A 20,447-nucleotide genomic window follows, 5' to 3' on the forward strand; every position below is an offset into this window, starting at 1 on the left:
GTGAAACCGGACGAGCTCCACACCCTGCACTGAATCAGAGTCCTCACCGGATGCCCACTCGATGTACTGACTGTTCCACCCACGGCTCTGGCCAGAAAGCAACTTCAAAGTTTGAATTTCTAAAGATGCAGCTACAAACATCTGAAATATAACCTTGAGCTTGAGCATCTCAGTTGTCTGATTTAAACTCAAACTTTACAACTTGTACAACTTTCCAGATTTTACAGAAAAGATGATAACCATAAAGAAAACGATCAAAAGGAAGAACTCATATTGACTCTCATGCTAAGAAACTAAATATTGAAATAATATATAATATAAATTGCAAAACAAATTAGACCTCAAACTACAGCCATCAATGATCTGCATGACACAGCAACTGTCACCAACTACCCTGTTGATGATCTGTTTTCAACCAAGTTCATGCCTGCAGGTTCCTGTCTTTCCAGGATATTTTCCCCCCACACTGACTTATCCCCTCCACACACAGTTTTTCCATTATTGCTTGTTCACTCATGACGGATTTCACTATGTGTGCCTCTCATTCATCTGTTAAACATCCTCCCTTCCTTCCTCAGTCCTTGTCCTCACTGATCCACATAAAGAATGATGGGGCGGCAACAATGGGATAGTCTATCCAGTGTTAGTTATAGATCAGTGGCAACGAGCCTGGAGGATCGAGCATCGAGGATCAAGGAGGGATGTTGAGAAGCACCTTATCAGTAGGCAAGTCTGTGAAAGGTTGGTGGGAAAGGTCAAAGGCCACCAAAGGCCACACCTTTCACTATGTTGCTACGATGTCTGTTTCAGTAAAATACTGTGTAATGCTTCGTAATAAACTGGCTAATAGCCAATTTTAACGGTAGTGCGTCTTGTGTTTTGTTGTTGACAAATAGAGGGCACGCTCATATTTTTAACATTGACATGACGTCACTGATGAGCTCCAATTAACTTAAGAGACAAAAGGAACTAGCAAGTAAATTAGACCTAAATTGATGTCTTAAAATCTTACCAAATCATTTCAGAAGTGCAGCAAACACATCTTTCTTGAAAACAAAGGTTTTAAATGCAGGTTTTATTCAACTCCAAAGAAAATACACATTATACACATTATATATAACATAAAACATATTCCATAAAGGCCTACACTCTTAAAATGAATGTGTGTTGACCCTATCTGGACAGAGATGTTAAAAAACGATGCAAGTTGAAAACACTTGAAAAACAGTAAAGTCAATGGGAAGCATAAAATGTGTCATTTAAGAAATCTAGAAGTGCATTAGCTGCATTAGCTTTTAGGTTGCATTAGGTTGTCCACCATAAACCTTTTCATGTTGATCTTTTCATGGTTTTCTTCAATGGATGTTGTCCAGACTGACATACTGCACCTCCTGAAAAAGCCCATAAAAGGTTTATGAAAGCTGCTATCATGGCTTATCTAACTGTTGTACAATCTGAAATATTATTTCCGTCTCATGAATTACATTACAACATTTGAGTTCCTACCATGTAAGTTTTAAAAATGTGAATACGTATACGCACTGTGTAACATGATCCTGCATCATCTTCATGTTTACCTAAGAAAACAAAACATCACCTTTATGCTCACCTGATCGTTTCAAGAGAGTTACTCATCTGATTGTTTCAGGAGAGATTATTTACAGTGATAAAAATAATTCACCCCTTGGATATTTTACTGCTTTTATAAAATGGAATCTTGATCAACATGGCTTTGTAGAAATCAGTTTGATTGACACTAATTGAAACTTTTTGATATTAAAGAGGGGGAAAATCTAATTGACCAAGGTTCGATTGATAAAACCAACAAAAGGGGAAAATACCCAATGGAGGTGAATATTTTATAGGCACCATAAATAGCTGAAAGTTGGCATGAGGTTGTGGATGGTCATGTTCCTCTTCCTTTTCTTGTCCAAGTTTGTTCTCATTTTATGCAATAATGCACTGTGAACAACAGTGGACTGAAATACTTAAAGCTGCTCTAAGTGATGTTATGTGGTTTATAAGCTAAAACATTTTTTTTGTCGCATACAGCAAACATCTCCTCATGATCTGCTAGCTACATGTCCCCTGAATACACTGTAAAAAAACACACTGTCTGTCGACAGCCCAGGCTTCAAAAACAGCAATAATAAAAAACAGCCTGCTCCAGGCTGCACAAAAAAATGTTTTAGCTTAGAAAATGTGTAATATCGCTTACAGCACATTTAACATGCAACCCACATGGAGATCATTTTACTTTAACATGTTGAAGAGTTAATGAATTGTGTACAGTCTTACCCTGATGCATAACCACCACCCATCCTGCCACGATGAAAAGTGATGTTAAATAGATTCCATACACAAGACCTGAACATTGCGTTGTTGTTGTTGGATCCTGCATCTATAACAATGATGCAATGATAGCGAAATCATTAAATAATCTTTGTCTTTTTGGGAATGCCCTAAGTTAACTTTAAGCGTACATCACTTAGTGTCAAGTGCATATCCAGTTCATAATAACACAATCTGTGAGACTTATTGACATACTTCACCATATCAACAGTTGTCTACACACCTGGCAGATATTGAATGTTTTTTGAAATGTTCCTCTCTCCTATGTTGACAACACACAAGCACTTCATCCCAGGTTCCAGGTCCCAGTCGGCGAACCAAATCCGACTTTGAGTGAATTCAGTTGCTGAGTGACTGTTGTTTGACCAAATAGATTCAGTGAGTCCGTTGTATTCATTCCCCTCCAAAATCCAGAATATACGGACTTGTGATGGGACAACTCCTTTCGCCCAACAGATAAACGGGAGTCTGGAGGCATTGCTGTTCCACGGTGAAAAAAGCTCCACGGAAGGAGTTAAAGCTCCTGCAACAAAGTTTGTCGCATTCATTTACACAGATATGTGAACGCTGGTAATGACCAGAGATATGAGATTTTAACTTAAGGACTCAAAGTGAGCTCACCTGTGAATGACACTCTTGATCCATTTCCTTGAATTCTTACAGCCGATGCTTTAACCCAACAATAGTACATGCCAGAATACTCCTGGCTCTGGCCTGTAACTATTAAATCACATGATTTTGTCGTTACGTTTATGACTGCCACAACGTTTTCATCTGACACGGGGTATGCGACATCCAATTCCCCAGTCCTTGGGTGTACTTTAGCCCAAATGATGGACTTGCAGGACTTTTCTGCGATGTTTGCGACGTGACATTTCAGTGTAATGGAGTTACCCACCGTCTCCTCTACAAAATCAGGGGACTGGTACACATCCCAGCCTGAGCCATGAAGGGCTGTGAACACGAGCAACAATTACATATTTAGGATGCATGCTGTTATAGAATGAAGTTAAATTAAATGTCATCCAAATTAGACTAATTAGACTAAATTATAGATATAAGCATGGCATATGATATCTTTCTAAAACTAATTTGCCAATTTGAATCTTAAACTGAACAATGAATCTAGTCTTTACAGTCTCATTTAGGCTTCAAATATATGAACAAATGTACAACTACAATACTGTTACAATGTAAACTACAATATTGTTTTAAACCAAACTTACTCTTTAATGAACAACAAAGAAGAATCAGCCATAAGCAGCAGCTCTCTTGGTAAGCACTCATTTTTCCAGCGTGCCTCTGCGTCTCCAGGAGCTGAATGTGCGTGCCTTTTAAGATGTGAGTTTAGGGCTTCTTCATTGTGGCTTAAGAACCACCTTTATTTTCTCAGTAGGCCTATGTCTTTATTATGAGAATATTCTATCCTATTATCAATATTTTGATTATCGCTACATTTCAAGTCAACATTTTCAAAGTTTATAATGACTTAAAGCTACAGTTTTAAACTTTAAAATGTAAATAGTCAATGTAAATAGTTAATGCTGCAATAATATATCCAATATGCCATTTAACATTCCCATCAAAAAGGACATGCCCAATGTTTTTGTTTGTATGCACAATTTTTTGTCAGTTGACATAACCATACAAAACATAATGCTGGCAATGCATCTATGAGTAGAGGTAATGATTGAGGCCTATGCAAAAGCATTTGATTTCCTCACCTGAATGATTCAGAGGTCCCTGCGTTCTGAAGAATATTGTCTGATCTCAAGACGCTGAAATACAGTGAGAATGAAATTACAAATTTGATATGAACATGAAAGAAAAGTCTTTTGATGCAGAGAAAATAGAAAGCAGCATCCATATGCATGCAGTAGTTTTGGCAGGTAGCTTCATGTGCCCCATTCTTTGTCCCATTTGTGCTGAATCAGTTGAGTAGAGCCTTTTGTGTTCTCACCACACAACAAGTACAGGAAATCATGTCACTGATTTCTAACTGATATATTTCATTGAAAAAATTAACCCCTTTGGGGGGTTTATTTGAAGGGGTCTACATATGGGTGACATGTAACCGTCACTGGTTTTTGGAATGTTTTTGAGAGTTTGGTCAGAGAGGGTTAAAGCAGAGTAATGAAGGATCTTTGGTTTGGTTTCATTTTTTGACATTCCAAAAACCGAATGACACATTATGACAATAGTCATAAACATCATGTGTCATTAATGTGCATGACATGTGTCATGCCATTCTTATGACAGTTATATGTCACCCTTATGTAGACCCCTTCAAATAAAGTGTTACCCCACTTTTTCCACAATTACCTTAGCTTTAGAGAGTTTTTGTTTTACCACTTTTATGTTGACATTGTATGACTATCTGGAGGCCTATACTGTGGGGTTGTGGTTGAAAGATGTTGATTTCAAATTTAATTTACCTTGGCTTTAGATTTTCATGTCTGCATTATCATTATATAGCCTATACCTAATTAATACCTAAATAATACCTTCACAAACTGAAGATATGATGATCTGCTGGCGATTTGGATTTCGCCCCGGCAGCTTAGGCTGGAGACCTGCACTTCTATCTCTCCTGCTTCCTTTCCACATCTTATGGATCCAATCACAAGCTTATCCAAAACGCACACCTGGATCATTGGTCTGATTGGTTGAAGGACAATCTAAAAGTGTACAGTCATTTGAACTATGCCCATTGATCAAACCTCTTGTGCAGCAGAAATAAAGCACAGACTCCCCAGACTAACGTTCAATCTACAAGATTGAGTTTAATAGTGATAGCCAGACTAACAAAAATCCCTTCATGTTAGAGTAGCTATACCGAAAGCCTAACTGTCCAATGTCATAGTTGTTTCGCCCACAGCTCTGGCCTGAAAGCCACTTCAACTTCAAAGTTTGAATTTCTGACGATGCAACTTCAAAGACAGAAATAGTGTGAAAAAGTTCAACAACTTGACCCTGAATGTAAGCCAAATGAAGCAAATGGTGGTGGACTACAGGAGACAGCAGAACAATTGAATTTCCCCTTGGCTTGAATTTCCCCTTGGGGATCAATAAAGTATCTATCTATCTAATTAAGAGCAGAACATTAAGCCTGCGGAGAGGGTTGAACGTTTGAAGTACTTTGGTGTGCAGATCGCTGAGGACCTCACCAATAACATTCAGCATACTCTGACGAAATCCAGCCAAAGACTATATTTCCTATGACAGCTGAGGAACTTCAAAGTGACATCATCCAGGGGAGAGAGTCATCACCTGGTAGAAACTGTAAGCCCGTAACTACAGTGGTATGTTCTTCCAAAAGTACCATCAGAGAACCTCTCCCTATACTATTAGCTGTGGGCTAACAGGAATAAACCACTGCCACTGAATCATGCAAAAATAGGCTAACAGTGTCAGACTGGATTATTGAAGGGCACGTCCTCTAACTCTGGGGTAGATGGCAAATAGTGGTGTTGCAATATGCCATCTCACCCCTATGGAAGAATTCCCCCCAACAAATAACCCAATACACAATGTAGTTTGTGTGTATTAAGATGTATGAGAGAAGTTGTACATTGGCTGAAATCATGCATCTCTATGTCCATGCCATTAATGGAGCTGGGACTGTGTACAGAGTGCTTTTTACACTAAATGATTAACCAATTTGCAGAATTAGACAAACCTTTCATTGGATTAGAAAGATGCACCAAACCTTTAATTACTAGCTCTAAACAATTTTATCAGATGAGTAATTTAGTCACTATACTGTAAGTGTATGGAGGTCATGCATTTGACTTGATTCAAATGTGCAGTGGTCCCTTAGTTTTCAATATGATCCTCATTCAGAACTCATTCAGAGGTCACTCAGAAACCATAGAATGACATCAGAAAATTAACAGTGGTTTCTTATTTTTTTCCAGAACTGTGTGTGTGCGTGTGTGTGTGTGTGTGTGTGTGTGTGTGTGTGTGTTATTCCAAAATTATGGAATTTATAGGGAGGACAAGAAGCTTCATAGAGAGAAAAAAGTATGTAGTCTCATCTCAATTTATATTTAGACATAATTAACCCCACACAAACGTTTTGAAGAACATTCCCTCTGCTAGGTCATTCACACAATAAAGAAAATCTCAGAAAGATATTAAAATGGTTAAAAATGCTCAAAAGAACAGCAGGATTTGAATATGAAAATTAAGTCTGCGCTATTCACTAGCTTGGCTTTCAGTGTCAAAGGGGATGTCTCGTTCGTATACAGGGTTCATCTCACCTTTGATCATGTCTGTTAGCCTGGCCCCATCTGCTCATTTTCGTTTCACTGAGATAGCGTACTACATGTCTGTTGCCTTTAGTTTTGATCCAACCACACAGGGGCAGAGCCATGCAGACATATAGTCAGGGAGATCAAGGGGCCTTCATGCACCTGCACAGACTCCAGGCCCTACATAGTGCCAGAGAGACACCCCCCCCACACACACACACACACACACACACACACACAAACAAACACATATCCTGTTTGTTCCACCCTTTGCTCTGACCAGCATCTCAGTCCTCAGATCTTAAACTAAAAAAATGTCAACTTATTTCAGGCTACTGTCTTCATTCAAACTGCAAGAAAAACAAAACATGCTGAAAATACTAAACTATGAGTTTAGAAAAAAAAAATCTCACTATGAAACTAAGAATGTGTAGAGCATGCTGGCTGATATGATGGTGAGGGAGGTGTGATATGTTTACTTGCCCCCTTTCTTGCCTTTGTTTAATGTGAAAGTCTATGCTGTGTATTATTTAACTTTATAAAATGGTCATCATTAAAGGTTCTGAACCTTTCAGTACTGAAATAGAGTATAGTATGTTTCTGTTTTTTCTGATGGAGTTGTGGTGTGTGTGAGATAGTTGTGGTGTGTGTGAGATAGGGCCTCGTTGCATCTACCACTTGGTGTGACTCTGACTGTAAATGCGAGTTTATCCTTTTCCTGTACAGGATGCACAAGACGCACACGTCTCCAACAGCTTCACTTTGATCATGTTTGTAGCCTTTACTTTCCCACCCGATGTGTTGTTTGTTCCACGCGCAGGTCTGCCCCCCAAACCAAAGACAGTGCATCTTTAGATTGTTTACTTGCAACAAGATTGCTTGGAACTCAAGCTCAACATTGTGAGCAGCAAGAACTGTGGTTTGTGGGCCGCTGTGTCTCTGACCAGCTTATGTCTTGCACGAGTTTACAGACCACCAGAAAAAGTGTTTTTGTTTTTCTAGTGCAAAACATTAATGATAGCCAATCAATCAAAACATTCCCAGACAGAACACATCAACACAGACACTGTTTATTAATTAATAATAAAAGACAATACGTGCACAAGAGGTTTGAGTAAGGAAATAAAACAGAAAAGGTTACAAGCCATGCAGTTTGGGTTTCCAAATTGAAGTCCTGATGATGTGTGGGCTTTACTGGGGTTGATTAAAATGAATCTTGTCAAGGCTGGCATATTGCAACTCCTGTGAACAAGATTTTATTAAGAATTTAATCATACAAAAATTGGATAAGAGCCACAATTGTAGCAGTATATCTTTATACCCATGTGGAAGAGGTCCGTCAAATGTTTAACAAAATGGTGTGTAACCAAGTGGTTTCTTTCTTCTCTATTCCTCCCAAAATGTGAGTTATTTTGCATGGTGAATGGGATGTTCATTTGAGACAGAAATGAACATGTGTAGCATTTTTGCAATAAATGTATTGGGCATACACAGACCCTTTCCAGATGGGTACTAGCCTCTGTATCCTATGTCTCCTTTAAACCTCTTTATTCAACAGTACTCACTGTGAGAGAAGATCCTTTTGTGGTGTATTTCCCAAGTTTGTCTAAACATAAGACACAATTGAAATTACATCTGATACGCCATTGATAGATTTAAACGTTGTAGTCTTACTTGGATGATAAGAATTATTAATTCAAAGACTTGATATTCCATTGAGTGAACCTGTTATCAAATTGTTACTGTTACCACTGATGCGCCTTCTGTGGTCCTTTCCCCCAACTTCTTTAACCCTGTTACCTGTAACAGTCAAAACTTTACTCCGTGCTTTTAGCTATTATTATTTAACTATTATTTTGAAATGCTTGACACAAAAGACGTTGTAAACAAATTACATAAACAATAACATAGAATTCACAGTAGCATAATCAGCAAGCCAGGCAAAATTGCGCATGATTTTTCTTTTATATTTTCATTCGCTTTCTTTCAATCATTTGTACAGCTTTAGTCTTTTAGGTCTACTCACCCTTGTATAAAACCAAGACTGTTGTGACGGCTACAAACATCATGAAAAATGCTGCGCAAGAGATCCCGTATACCAGGTATAGGCAAATGTCATTCCCGGCCCCTGTGCGTAAAATATAGCAAACGTAGCGTTAGTGGATCATTACCGCTATATACCGCTATGCTTAAACAGGTATCCATATGCGGTTTTTGCATAAGCCTGAATGAACCTCTACAACATAAACTGGCCTGTTTGGGGGATGCTGCAATTCCGCGGCTTCATAGAGTTGAAGAGGATTGCTAATTGGGTGATCTCATGCTTTAGTACAAACTAGGCTACTTCATGCAAGGCTCTGTAAAGATGCTGTTGTTGTCACCTCATTATTTTTCACACTCATTAATTTCCATCACAGCATGTTATTTAACTAACATGACTTACTTTGGATGCTTTTGGAAATGTTCCTCCCGCCAGCTTCTACAACACAAGTGCACTTTTCCCCGGCATCCCAGTCCGACTTCGACAGCCAAAACCGGCTCTGTGTGAACTCGGGGTTTTGATCACTCTGCGTTGACCACACTGACTCGGTCCAACCGACGTGTTCTTTCTCATTGATGACCCAGAAGATGCGAACTTGCGATGGGGGTGCATTCGTCGCCCAACAGATGAGCGGGATGGCGGGGTGCAGAAACTCCGATGGTGGGAAAAGCTCGACTGAGGGGGTGTCATCGTTAGGCCTACCTGCAAAACATAACATCATATCATAAAAGGAGGATATTGACATGGCGCCTGCAGCCACAATGTAGTAGCCTATACGTTACTTAAAACCAGGCTGGCTAGAAACATGAAACTTACCCACTACTATTAATTTTGTGCCAGTCCCTATAAATGGCTTGGCATCAGGCGCGGTGCAGTAATATAGTCCAGCATCTTCCGGAGTTGCCGTGGTAATGATTAATTTGCATGATTTTTTATCGTCATTATTTTCTGTTGTGTATTTAACACGGTCAACGTTGATCACATCCAACGTTCTTCTCTTCGGATTCACTCTCATCCAAATCAGGTAAAAACAGTTTTTAAAACTGGAAGCATCACTGTCCTCAATTAGGCACTCCAGCGTTGTTGAACTGCCGATTATTACGTCTGAGCTCAAGGTTGAGACATGATATGCTATGGAGAGAGAGCGATGTGGGTCAAAATGATCACACGTCCCAATAAATCCCCGTTTCTGAATTAAATGCAGCATTCGTGATAGAAATGGTTAACATGCCGTATAGGCCACATTCTAGAGTTGAGCATTTTATCTTTCTATCTTTTATAAAAAAAACTTTTTAAAGCAGGTTATAGGCTACATAGTGGTTACATCTGCTTTGCATTCTGGACAGTTATCTTTTTGGTTGAAAATATAACTATTAACAACTAACCTCAGTAAAATTGAAGCCATACAATAAAACAAATAAATGTGTTTACTTATACATAAATTGTTTGTCAATGATGATATAAACCGCGCTTACCTTTGAGAGGAGAACAAAGTAAGATTATGCACATGCACTCATAGTAGTTCTTGAGTTTATTGTTGCCCATCTTGATTGTCACGTTAAAGAAGGCAATAGAAGGCAAGGCACGCTAATCGCATGACTTTGCTCTATTGGGGTATGACCATACCACTGACACACGTATCTCGAGTTTACAGGAAATGATCACTGATCTCAAAAGAACAAAGATGTATTATTTTTAGATCAAGTGAGACATGTTGAACTGAGATTTGTTCGTCTTACAAGCATGACTTTACAAATCCTACTAATTTTAGCTCATGTGTATTTACAGTGAGACATGACCAGTATCTTAATTAGGCTAGATTAATTTGAAATACATAGGGCCTTTTTAATATATTTTGTATTACAAAATGTAGTTTGTAACAAAATACTTTGAAGGGTTGTATTTAGAGTATATTAAATAAATCTTTTTGAAATAAAATTATAAAAACTTTATTTCTTTTATATATATACTGTATATAATTAGCCAGTGCCATCACTCTTATATTACCTAACCATGACAATAGGCCTAATATAGTCCGGGAGCCAAAGGCCAGAATCTTGGTGAGCCTGGTTTTGTCAATTAAAGTTTTCTTTGTTGTTTCTTGGGGTTACTCATTTATAATTATTATATTTGATTATATTATTATATTTGATTGCTATTCTCATTTCACTGTTTTTATTTCTCATTAGGTTAGTGCTTAAAATTATTGTTTTACTGATAATATTACTATTCTCCCTATTGTAATTGTTCACTGTTAATTTAATTTGTACTGTTATTTATTTGTATGTCGCTTTGGACAAAGGCGTCTGCTAAATAACCATAACCATAACCATAACCATAATAGGGAGAGTGCCTGGTGATATCCCTTTGGGCAATCCCCTACATTTAGCTCTGAAGTTGACCTCAGCAATTTGTCCATAAACATGCTAATTTCTTTACTCTTTTGGACGGACGGCATGAAATGTGCCATTATTCCCTTTTCTTGCAGTACAGTGCAACCGGGAAGTTTTCAGATCCTTTCAAGTACTCATTTTGTTAAGATTCAGACTTATCTTAAAATGGATTCAATTGTTTTTTTCTCATAAATCTACACAGTACTCCAACATTCCACACAAAAGAAGGTGTTGGGAATGTTTTTAACATTTCTGAAAAATAAAAGACTGAAAATAGAGCATTAAATATTCACTCTTTGTTATGACACGAGCAAGTGAGCTCTGGTGCATCCTACTTCTATCAATGGTCCTTGAGATGCTTCTACAACTTCATTGGAGTCCACCTGTGCCTAAATAACACTGGACATTATTAGAATAGGCACATATGTCTTTAAGGTCTCACAGTTGACGGTGTATGTCAGAGTGAAGACCAAGCCAAGCCATGAGGTCGAGAGAATTGTCTGTAGACCTGTGAAACCCGTGGGTGGTGACAGATCTGGGGAAGGATACAAGAACATTTCTGCAGTGTTGAAAGTGTTCAAGAGCACGGTAGCCTCCATCATTCTCAAATGGAAAAGTTTGGAACTAACAGTCTTCCTTCAGCCAAACTGAGTAATCTGGGAGGAAGGGCCTTGGTCAGACAAGTAACCAATGGTCAAAATGAATGAGATCCAGAGTTCCTTTGAGAAGACCAGAGAAGCGTAAAGAAGGACAAACATTGTGTGTGTGTGTGTGTGTGTGTGTGTGTGTGTATACGTGCCAGCATGTGTGTTTGTGCACGTGTGTGTAGCTGATATGGCCCCCCATGAACAGAATCCACGAAACTTGGCATGCATTCAGAGGGTGTCATAATGATACTACACTTCAAATGTTGTGCCGTTTTGAACCTGTCATCCAGAGATTCTTGTCATTACAATGCCTCATTTTTGCTTTTTCATCTTTAACTGGTGACACTGTACAGTATCTCAAATGAGTGGATATGAGGTTCACATGGCCCCTTGAGACCAACATGCAAAAAAAGTTAGTCATCCTCTACGGTCAGGCTCTACGTTTCTTGACATATTCACAGAAAACTGTGTCCGGCCTACCCTCCTATCATGGTGCCCGGTGTGGTGGGTGGGTGATCGATCAATACGAAAAATAAATGGTTCCGTGTCATTTGGGGCTACATGGCCACCAAGCTTCGCGTAGCCCGCTCTTTCAGTATCCCAGGAAGAGTTGATACAAATCTACTGAAGGAAAAAAAAAAACTGGATAAACCGACAAACCTGCATTTATTATGACCGTTGCTAGTGTGGCGGTCATAATTAATGCACTGAAATGAAGATGGAAGGCAGATCGGGAAGTATTTGGATATCTAACCATTTATTGGTGGAGGACAGCAATGCTTCAGATTACACAACACTCTCACCAGGAAGGCACTGTGTTTTTATACCCAACAATGGCCCAGGGTGACTCTGCACTGAACATATACACTGACAGTAAGTCACCCTAGCGTCAGTTTATGGGTGATATTACTACACGTTATACTTAACATTAAAGTCAACAATGACTCAGTTATAAAACAAATAACATGATGCATGTGCTTGCAAAGCATTCTGGTCAGCGGTCACACTTAGGCTATGTCATTCACTGAACAGTCGAACATGACTTGGTTGGCACGTCTAGTCTAAACAAGCAATTTCCGCTCTGGTTTCTGCCACATCATCCATTTGAAGTCCAGCACTTGTTGGCGAATGGAGGTTGTTCACACTGGAGTACTGCACTTCCTGAGAATTATTTCAAACCACATCAAAAGCATTAGTTGTCATTTAAGTGTAGTATACTGATGAACAATTATCTTTAACGTCACAATGCAATTAAAGTTTACTGTTCATTCTCTGATGTTTACTTGACGCACATTGCAAGATGGTCCTTTGATAGTATCTGTTCCACGTTTACCTGAGAAAACACCAAGATTTACTTACACACTGTACAGCTTTATTTACCTCAATTTCAAACAATTATCAACAAGAGAACAAGCTTTATGAATGGGGCCTGCACAAAGAGGTTATGTTGTGAGGGCCAAAATCTCACTTACTGAATTTTTGTCTGTGGTTTATTTTGTGAATTTTCTTACTTCTTCGCCCTGAGAAATGAACATTAGTTTACGTCGTTACACAAACAAGATTTTGCTAGGATATGAGATAACTGTTAAAGTGCATAGGTACCTTCTCAACAGATTCATGCAGTTGTGCATTTTTGATTGTGTCTGAGTCATAATTAAACTAGATAGGCAAGGCAATGCAGCTTTATGCTGCACATTTTTAATGCTTAAGGCAACTCAATGACTGCGTTTACATGGCTTCTTACCGTGACATCTAAAGACCAGCAGCCATCCTGCCACAATGAAAAGTGATGTGAAAGAGATTCCATACACAAGAACTGAGCACGCGCTGTTAGGATCGGATCCTGTAAATGGTAATGTAATGTAGGCAACATAATTAGATCATTTCTGAAAATTGAACAAGCACACATTTCGAACTAAATTACCCTATCAACCTTAAATCTGAATCTTAAGTAGGCTTGACACATATCATACAAGATCATAATACATTTAGGTGAGTTCAGGAGGGACAGTCTGAGATTTATTGACACGGCTTAGGAGTTCCCAACCTTTTTCATCACACTATCGGACACCAGTGATGTTTCTGACGGACCGGTGGCAGAGACGTGGGTATTTTGTGAGAGTGGGTTACCTTGGCCTTAGGAATCAAAATAGCCTAACATCATCACATACCATTCACCATACCTAGAGATTGGCATGGTTTTATTTCAGTTAGCCTAAGGTGGTTTGATTTGCATTAAGAGATGATATGGTGAAGGGTATGCGATGATGTGGGGCTATTTTAATTCCAAAGGCCTAGGGAACTTTATCAAGATGCATAGGATCCTGGATCCATAAAATAACTGACCTTTAAAAATAAAAATCTGCCTGCCTCTATGGGAATTTAACATAGGGGTGTATACCCCTTGTATTTTAAGGAAGAACATTTATTTATTTGCGATACATTATTCATTCACAAAGAAAACAGGTGCCCTTAAGGGTTGGATTTCAGTTGATTTTTTAAAATATATTTTTATATTTCTCTCAACTAAAGTCAACTTTAGTATGGGTGTATTCACCAAATGCCGAGCCACTGTAACTATAGTAGGCTATCCGGGGGTTGGCAGACTTCATCTGCTATAGAAATGCATCACCGCCTCAGCATGACTAGGCCTACTCACCTGGCAGATATTGAATGGTTTTTGAAATGTTCCTCTCTCCTATGTTGACAACACACGTGCACTTCATCCCAGGTTCCAGGTCCCAGTCGGCGAACCAAATCCGACTTTGAGTGAATTCAGTTGCTGAGTGACTGTTGTTTGACCAAATAGATTCAGTGAGTCCATTGTATTCACTCCCCTCCAAAACCCAGAAAATACGGACTTGTGATGGGACAACTCCTTTCGCCCAACAGATAAACGGGAGTCTGGAGGCATTGCTGTTCCACGGTGAAAAAAGCTCCACAGAAGGAGTTAAAGTTCCTGCAACAAAGTTTGTCGCATTCATACACAGATATGTGCAAACGCTGGTAATGACCAGAGATATGAGATTTTAACTTAAGGACTCAAAGTGAGCTCACCTGTGAATGACACTGTTGATCCATTTCCTTGAATTCTTAAAGTCGATGCTTTAACCCAACAATAGTAGATGCCAGAATACTCCTGGCTCTGGCCTGTAACTATTAAATCACATGATTTTGTCGTTTCGTTGTTGGCTGCCTCAACGTTTTCATCTGACGCGGGGTATGCGACATCCAATTCCCCAGTCCTTGGGTGTACTTTAGCCCAAATGATGGACTCGCAGGAGTTTTCAAATCCGATGTTTGCGACGTGACATTTCAGTGTGATGGAGTTACCCACCGTCTCCTCTACAAAATCAGGGGACTGGTACGAATCCCAGCTTGAGCCATGAAGGGCTGTGAACACGAGCAACAATGACATTTGTTGAAATGAAGCATAATTGAACAGGAAATTAAAGCATGACATGATGTTTTATAGCCTACCAATATCTTAATAAGAACAAATAAGTAACCTAGTCTTAGGCTAAGAATGCTATAAAAACATTTCCGAACCAAACGTACTCTTAAGGAAACAACAAAGAAGAATCAGCCGTAAGCGCCAGTCCTTATGATGGTTAGTGGTGCTCATCCTTCTGTCTGATATGTCTCGGGATCCTTAATGCGCAGAGCCTTTTAAGGTGTAGTGTATGCATATGGTTATGTGCGTGGGAGTTTCGCCGTCACATACGGAGACTGAAAAAACACATCTTTGAATTATCCAATGTAGGCTATGTATTATGAATAGCCTATGTATTATCAACACTAAATTGGATCGACAAACTACCAGTACCAACATTCTAGTTTACACACAAATTCGATATTTAGTATTGGATTTTGTAGGCTATAGGTTAAATAGGCAAAATATTTCACATTACTGTCAAATAGATCAGCGGCCAGCACATATACCTTCTTAGTACCAAGAGTGTAGCCTACTCTTTTACATAATCCCGCTATTTGATGCAGCCAGTCAGTGCGTAATGCGCTACGTCCTGCAGTGTCTATGAGCAAAAGGCCAGGGTTATCCTTTCATACATAAAAACTCTGCTCTCTTAGTTGAGACGTGATGGTCGATGTTTGATTGACCAAAATGTTTTCTAAATAGACAATACTTGCTGTAATTCTCAATTAATTGATTTTCGCAAATTATAGGGATTTTTTGTAAGATATCATGAAATGAGTAGAAAACTAGGCCAACTAGGCCCTATTACAGTTTTGTTCTTCGGTTGGTTTGGTGCATTTCTCAAATCGTGATACACATTTGTATGATACACATTTGGTGTAGGCCTACTGTAAACTATTTCGAACTTCTCATTACTCAAACCATGGAGTCGTTGACATTAGTTGCCAGCAGAGATCGCCCTTTACTCATTAACCTGAGGCCACAATTTGCCATAGGTATCTGCATGCCGTATACCTGGACAATGAAACATACACACTTCTCATTTTGCTATATGTTATTATTTGTAGCCTTGTTGGCTTATCATCAGTTGGATAGCGTCTCGAAGCGGTGCATGTTCTCAAAATAAAAATCTAGGCCTACTCCATTTGCATTTTAAGATTATTTGATAACGAACAGTAGCCTTACAACTCAAAGCACAAAAGACATAGAACATACATGATTTTCCCAACGCCTTGGCCTACTTCAGCGTTCAAATAAGTTGCAGGCCTACGTAGGGCCTACCTCAGCTAGTGCAATGCACTGTGTCGAGGTCGGTGGTAAGCTGAAAATCTTCTTTTCTGTCATTAGGGATATTACCTGGCCCTCTCCACACAGCTTGCATGACCTAGCTACCTAACAAGGCACAGCAGCAGAGAAAAGAGGAGCCAGAGTTCTTTTGAGAAACATTTCTTGCTATTAGAGAATTGACTGGAAACCAGGTGAACGTTGAATTACGAACAACTGCAGGTAGCTGTCGTCTGTGTGCCTACTCTGCGTAAATGTGGAGATGGAAAGAATGAATGGACATTAGATTTGGCTAGCCACAGAATGTGATAAATGCCACCGGTGCGTCACTCCGACACCGAGACGTAACAAAGAAACTATATTTGTTGTCAAGAACTGTAACAGAAACAAAACATGAGTAGTTTTAAATGTTAAGGCAATTGCCTAGTTACTTTATTAACCGTCTCTGGTTCAGGCGTGGAAGCAATCGACGTCTGTGAGGTACGCCCATCTGCCTTTGAAAGATAGCATGTGTCTATGGCGCCAAGTCTGAAATTCTGAGATGAAGAAATTCCGAGACCAGCATTGTGGCAGTTTTGCCCAATAACTTCACTGAATTTCAAAGCGAAGATAATCACCCAAATAATAACCCATTTCCTATCAACGATCAGGTAAGCCAGGTAAAATCAGCATTGTTATAATGGCATTTAGACAGTGATATGTGGGCTACTACACACCATGATTATTGCTATTATTATTTTCAGCTTTTAACTCTTATAATGATTATCTGGTTACTTGTTGCATTATCTGTTAGTCAAATCATTCAATTTGAAAGCAAAACGTGGTTTCAGCCTTATCATTGTTTAGCACTAGACGGGCAGACTATTCTTTTTCTCAAAATAATCTAGGCGTTGTTGGTTTTCTTTAACATGCGCACAACACAGCTGATTTGGCTTCTAATAGAAACGACCGCGACATCAATTTATCTTAAGGGACATATTTATTTACCTGAAATACTTAGAGTAGGCCTATGGTCAGATTGCAAAGCGGTCGCTAGATGGCGACATCACCAGTCTATTATTGTGTGTTCAGCATGCTTGTGTATACAATACAAAGCCTGCTTGGCGAAGGATGTGGCGCTAGCGAGGTTGGCTCATCAGTGAATCGCTGGGGTGAGTGGAGTAGTATGTGATCTGCGAAAAGAAGGAGACCAAGTGCGTCGTTCGTAAATTTAGGAAGTGTGTACAAGCACCTCAGAATCGAATTAGATTTTACAAGGATTTATTCGCTTTTGCGCGTAATCCTTCTCTAAATCTCAACAAGCTGAGACAACCCAACATACCTGTGGTGGTGACTGTGCGAGAGCGGTAGAGACTACAACGGTGTTGTGTGTTTTTTGTACAACCACAAACCTAGGATACTGTAAGTTACGAGTTTAGGTAAGTCACAGTTTTTGGAAACCTCTTTTAAATGCACAAGTATTATCTCACACGTAGAACATCTTTAAGTTATTCTCAGAATTTGAGCGAAACTGCAACACTGGGCTGACAAAAGCGTGAACAATGTGTGACGAAGAGATCTAAACAGTTGGGATAGTAGTTGCGGGTTGTTCTTCTTGATGTTGGGGTATCCATGCGTGCGTTAGCCTACTCGTACAGAAGTATTAGTTCTTTCACCCCAAAACTTCAACAGTGTTTTCCAAACATTTGCTTTCGCCACGACAGTCTACGTTGCCGAGGAAAACGTTTGGGAAAACACGTGCCTGTTGCCCTATAGTTGGCCTGGAATGTTTTTGGATGTGGAATGTGCTCAATGTTTTTCTTCTGAATTGGCTGGATGGGCTCGTACTTTAAATGTTATGTAAGACGTCGATTTAACGTCTATGTCAACATCATGTGTCATCACTTTATTTTTTGTAACTTTATGTTTTTCAACACTGATGATGCACGACACTGAACGATTTTTACTAGTTTTACAAATGAAAAGCTTCGTACAGTGTGAACAATGTGAAATGTGACGAATGTAGATACTATGTATCTCACTTCACGTTGTCGTAGACTATGTAGCTGATAACGTTTGCCTTTTGTTTTTGATCTTTAGGGATTAATTTGGTTGTTTTGATGCTCACCCATAATCTGCCCAGACATACTTATCCTACCCAGGGTGATTACAGGACCGAATGACAAACTATAAAGTACAGGGAAAGCTGGGCTGGATCTGAAGATAAAAGAACTCCATGAAAGTTGGAAATAGACTGGGGCTCCGTGTGTCTGGGCCCACACATGTTATTTTGTTATGGACAGCACAGTGTGATTGGCAGAAAACGAACACTCACTTCCCAAAGATGTGTTTTGGCTAACATACAGATCTGTCCGCAAAGCCCCCTTTCATATTGCCCAACTCACTGCATGAAGGTGAATACCTATATTTTGTTATGCATCAGAATCAATTTGTGGAGCTGGAGGTAGAGGTATGGTTTTGCCCATAGCCTATCATTACATTACATTTCATTTGGCTGACGCTTTTTAACCAAAGCGACTTACAACATGGTAAAAACCATCCCTTGTGACAATTACAAACATTGCAAAAAGGTTTCCTCTTTTGTTGTCTTAGCGGAGTAATGAGTTGTCCAGTCTGCTGTCACAGGTCTCTTGCTAGTGAGCTGGTGTGTGGCAGTTGGGTGGTTCTTGGATGCACATGAATATCACTCTTCCATTGCTCGCTCTCGCATGCACATGCACACAAAGACACATCGCTTCTGAATCTGACCATGCATGCAGTATGCTCCCTGTGAAACACACACACACACACACACACACACACACACACACACACACACAGACGTATGTACACACACACACACACACACTTACATACACACACCTAAAGCCAGATCCGCTGTAGCTATGGCAACCCTACCGGGGCCTAGAGTAGGGATCAGGCGGTTTGCCGTTCACCGTTCACCAGTTATCCCCTCAGGAATCCCCCGTCCTCTCTCTTCTCACTGTCACATCAACTCGCAAGGCCGGAGAAAGACGCGAATGAACAGTCTCCCGAGGGATTTCTCTCTCTCTCTCTCTCTCTCTCTCTCTCTCTCTCTCTCTCTCTCTCTCTCTCTCTCTCTCTCCCTTTCTCTCTCTCTCTGTCTGTCTCTCTCACTCTCTCTCTGTCTCTCTCACTCTCTATCTATCTCTCTCTCTCAAATCTCTCTCTTTCAAACTCATTCACTTGCTAACTCAGGCTTTCTGTTTCTCTGTGTCTTTCTCTCTTGCTCTCTCTCTCTACCTTTCTCTCTTGCTCTCTCTTTCCCTCTACCTTTCTCTCATCCCCTCTCTTTCTCTCTGCAATTGTTCTGCTAGAGGGATGGAAAGAAATAAATGAGCAGTGCTGAGCAGTGAGTTGCAATTTGAAATAATGCAATTAGCTAATTGCCAAGACTGCATTTAATCATGCAGTTTGTCCCACTCTGTCACAATGGTTAATCTTGTCATATTTGTGATGTCATATTCATGTCACCCTCCCCTGGGTGAGGCTCACTTAACAGAAGCATAATGCTTCTTATGCATTAGGCATACACACCAATCAGAAGTATGTATTCTATTGCAAATCTGACAGAAAAAGTTTTGCAACCTGAAGCAACGATTCGTGCATATCGCGCGGCCTTAAGCAAGCATTGGTATGTTGGGAGGTCATATCTGTATGTTAATGTTTTGCACGCTACTCTCTTCAGACAGACATCCTTATCTCATAAACTTGAGGGTATCTGGTCCATTGATGTGTTTTATTGACTGTTTGCTTTTAAAATAGTGGTGTCCGACCGTCTGAGCAAGCCTTGCTTTAAAGCTGTTCGGAGCCTAGTGTCTAAACGGCATGGCGTGGTGGTGTGAAATGAAGAAGAATTTGGCAGCCTGAAGATCATTTTGCCTCCACCCTGTTAATTTAACCCTACAGCCCCCCTACCACCAACACCCCCCTCCCGCACACACACACACACACACACACACCGCCACCACCACCCCCTCCCCCTCCCCCTTCCAGTCCCTCTCTTCCCCGATTTGCTTT

The 20,447-nt window shown here is 39.8% G+C and overlaps 4 protein-coding genes across 7 annotated transcripts in view; 1 reads left to right on the forward strand and 3 right to left on the reverse strand.

Annotated features, from left to right (window-relative positions):
- Nucleotides 1-1,174: 1,174 nt before the first annotated feature.
- LOC134073075 (uncharacterized) lies at nucleotides 1,175-4,206 on the reverse strand. Of its 2 annotated transcripts, XM_062530034.1 has the most exons (7): nucleotides 4,077-4,206; nucleotides 3,579-3,683; nucleotides 2,974-3,306; nucleotides 2,576-2,875; nucleotides 2,299-2,401; nucleotides 1,543-1,577; nucleotides 1,175-1,391 (listed from the first exon to the last, which is right to left on the reverse strand). In XM_062530034.1, exons 2-6 carry the CDS (start codon nucleotides 3,637-3,639, stop codon nucleotides 1,574-1,576), a joined length of 801 nt encoding a protein of 266 aa, XP_062386018.1. In that variant the 5' UTR covers nucleotides 3,640-3,683; nucleotides 4,077-4,206; the 3' UTR covers nucleotides 1,175-1,391; nucleotides 1,543-1,573. The 2 variants fall into 2 exon arrangements, with proteins under 2 accessions (XP_062386018.1, XP_062386019.1); XM_062530035.1 differs by lacking the exon at nucleotides 4,077-4,206 and having other exon boundaries at nucleotides 3,579-3,798.
- Nucleotides 4,207-7,707: 3,501 nt separating this feature from the next.
- LOC134072982 (uncharacterized) lies at nucleotides 7,708-10,250 on the reverse strand. The gene is made up of 7 exons (XM_062529889.1): nucleotides 10,122-10,250; nucleotides 9,463-9,777; nucleotides 9,049-9,348; nucleotides 8,632-8,733; nucleotides 8,355-8,405; nucleotides 8,171-8,211; nucleotides 7,708-7,847 (listed from the first exon to the last, which is right to left on the reverse strand). The coding sequence occupies exons 1-7, from the start codon at nucleotides 10,189-10,191 to the stop codon at nucleotides 7,797-7,799; spliced, it is 930 nt and encodes a 309-aa protein (XP_062385873.1). The 5' UTR covers nucleotides 10,192-10,250; the 3' UTR covers nucleotides 7,708-7,796.
- A 2,181-nt stretch (nucleotides 10,251-12,431) lies between these two features.
- On the reverse strand, nucleotides 12,432-15,311 carry LOC134073122 (uncharacterized). Its single transcript, XM_062530105.1, has 7 exons — nucleotides 15,245-15,311; nucleotides 14,744-15,079; nucleotides 14,346-14,645; nucleotides 13,431-13,529; nucleotides 13,159-13,206; nucleotides 12,979-13,019; nucleotides 12,432-12,847 (listed from the first exon to the last, which is right to left on the reverse strand). The coding sequence occupies exons 1-7, from the start codon at nucleotides 15,309-15,311 to the stop codon at nucleotides 12,743-12,745; spliced, it is 996 nt and encodes a 331-aa protein (XP_062386089.1). The 3' UTR covers nucleotides 12,432-12,742.
- A 1,580-nt stretch (nucleotides 15,312-16,891) lies between these two features.
- Nucleotides 16,892-20,447, forward strand: part of sema4ab (sema domain, immunoglobulin domain (Ig), transmembrane domain (TM) and short cytoplasmic domain, (semaphorin) 4Ab) — a 40,521-nt gene continuing 36,965 nt past the window's right edge. Inside the window, exon 1 of one of the 3 annotated variants that reach the window (XM_062529052.1) lies at nucleotides 16,892-17,056. The gene's annotated coding sequence lies outside the window, so the exon portion shown is untranslated. The other 2 variants (XM_062529053.1, XM_062529051.1) reach the window with 2 other exon arrangements.

This window comes from Sardina pilchardus, chromosome 24, assembly GCF_963854185.1.
Source record: "Sardina pilchardus chromosome 24, fSarPil1.1, whole genome shotgun sequence".
In the NCBI taxonomy this organism is placed as follows: Eukaryota; Metazoa; Chordata; class Actinopteri; order Clupeiformes; family Clupeidae; genus Sardina; species Sardina pilchardus.

What these genes read in the sequence shown, in the direction of transcription:
- LOC134073075 (XM_062530034.1), bottom strand. Translation starts at nt 3,639, where the DNA reads ATGAGTGCTTACCAAGAGAGCTGCTGCTTATGGCTGATTCTTCTTTGT. An exon ending in TCTTTGTTGTTCATTAAAGA is followed by an intron (nt 3,307 to 3,578) that starts GTAAGTTTGGTT and finishes TCGTGTTCACAG; the next exon opens with CCCTTCATGGCTCAGGCTGG. An exon ending in ATCAAGAGTGTCATTCACAG is followed by an intron (nt 2,876 to 2,973) that starts GTGAGCTCACTT and finishes ACTTTGTTGCAG; the next exon opens with GAGCTTTAACTCCTTCCGTG.
- LOC134072982 (XM_062529889.1), bottom strand. Translation starts at nt 10,191, where the DNA reads ATGGGCAACAATAAACTCAAGAACTACTATGAGTGCATGTGCATAATC. An exon ending in ACTTTGTTCTCCTCTCAAAG is followed by an intron (nt 9,778 to 10,121) that starts GTAAGCGCGGTT and finishes CTCTCTCCATAG; the next exon opens with CATATCATGTCTCAACCTTG. An exon ending in AGTCTTGGTTTTATACAAGG is followed by an intron (nt 8,406 to 8,631) that starts GTGAGTAGACCT and finishes TGACTGTTACAG; the next exon opens with GTAACAGGGTTAAAGAAGTT.
- LOC134073122 (XM_062530105.1), bottom strand. Translation starts at nt 15,311, where the DNA reads ATGAGCACCACTAACCATCATAAGGACTGGCGCTTACGGCTGATTCTT. An exon ending in TCTTTGTTGTTTCCTTAAGA is followed by an intron (nt 15,080 to 15,244) that starts GTACGTTTGGTT and finishes TCGTGTTCACAG; the next exon opens with CCCTTCATGGCTCAAGCTGG. An exon ending in AAACCACAGACAAAAATTCA is followed by an intron (nt 13,020 to 13,158) that starts GTAAGTGAGATT and finishes GTGTTTTCTCAG; the next exon opens with GTAAACGTGGAACAGATACT.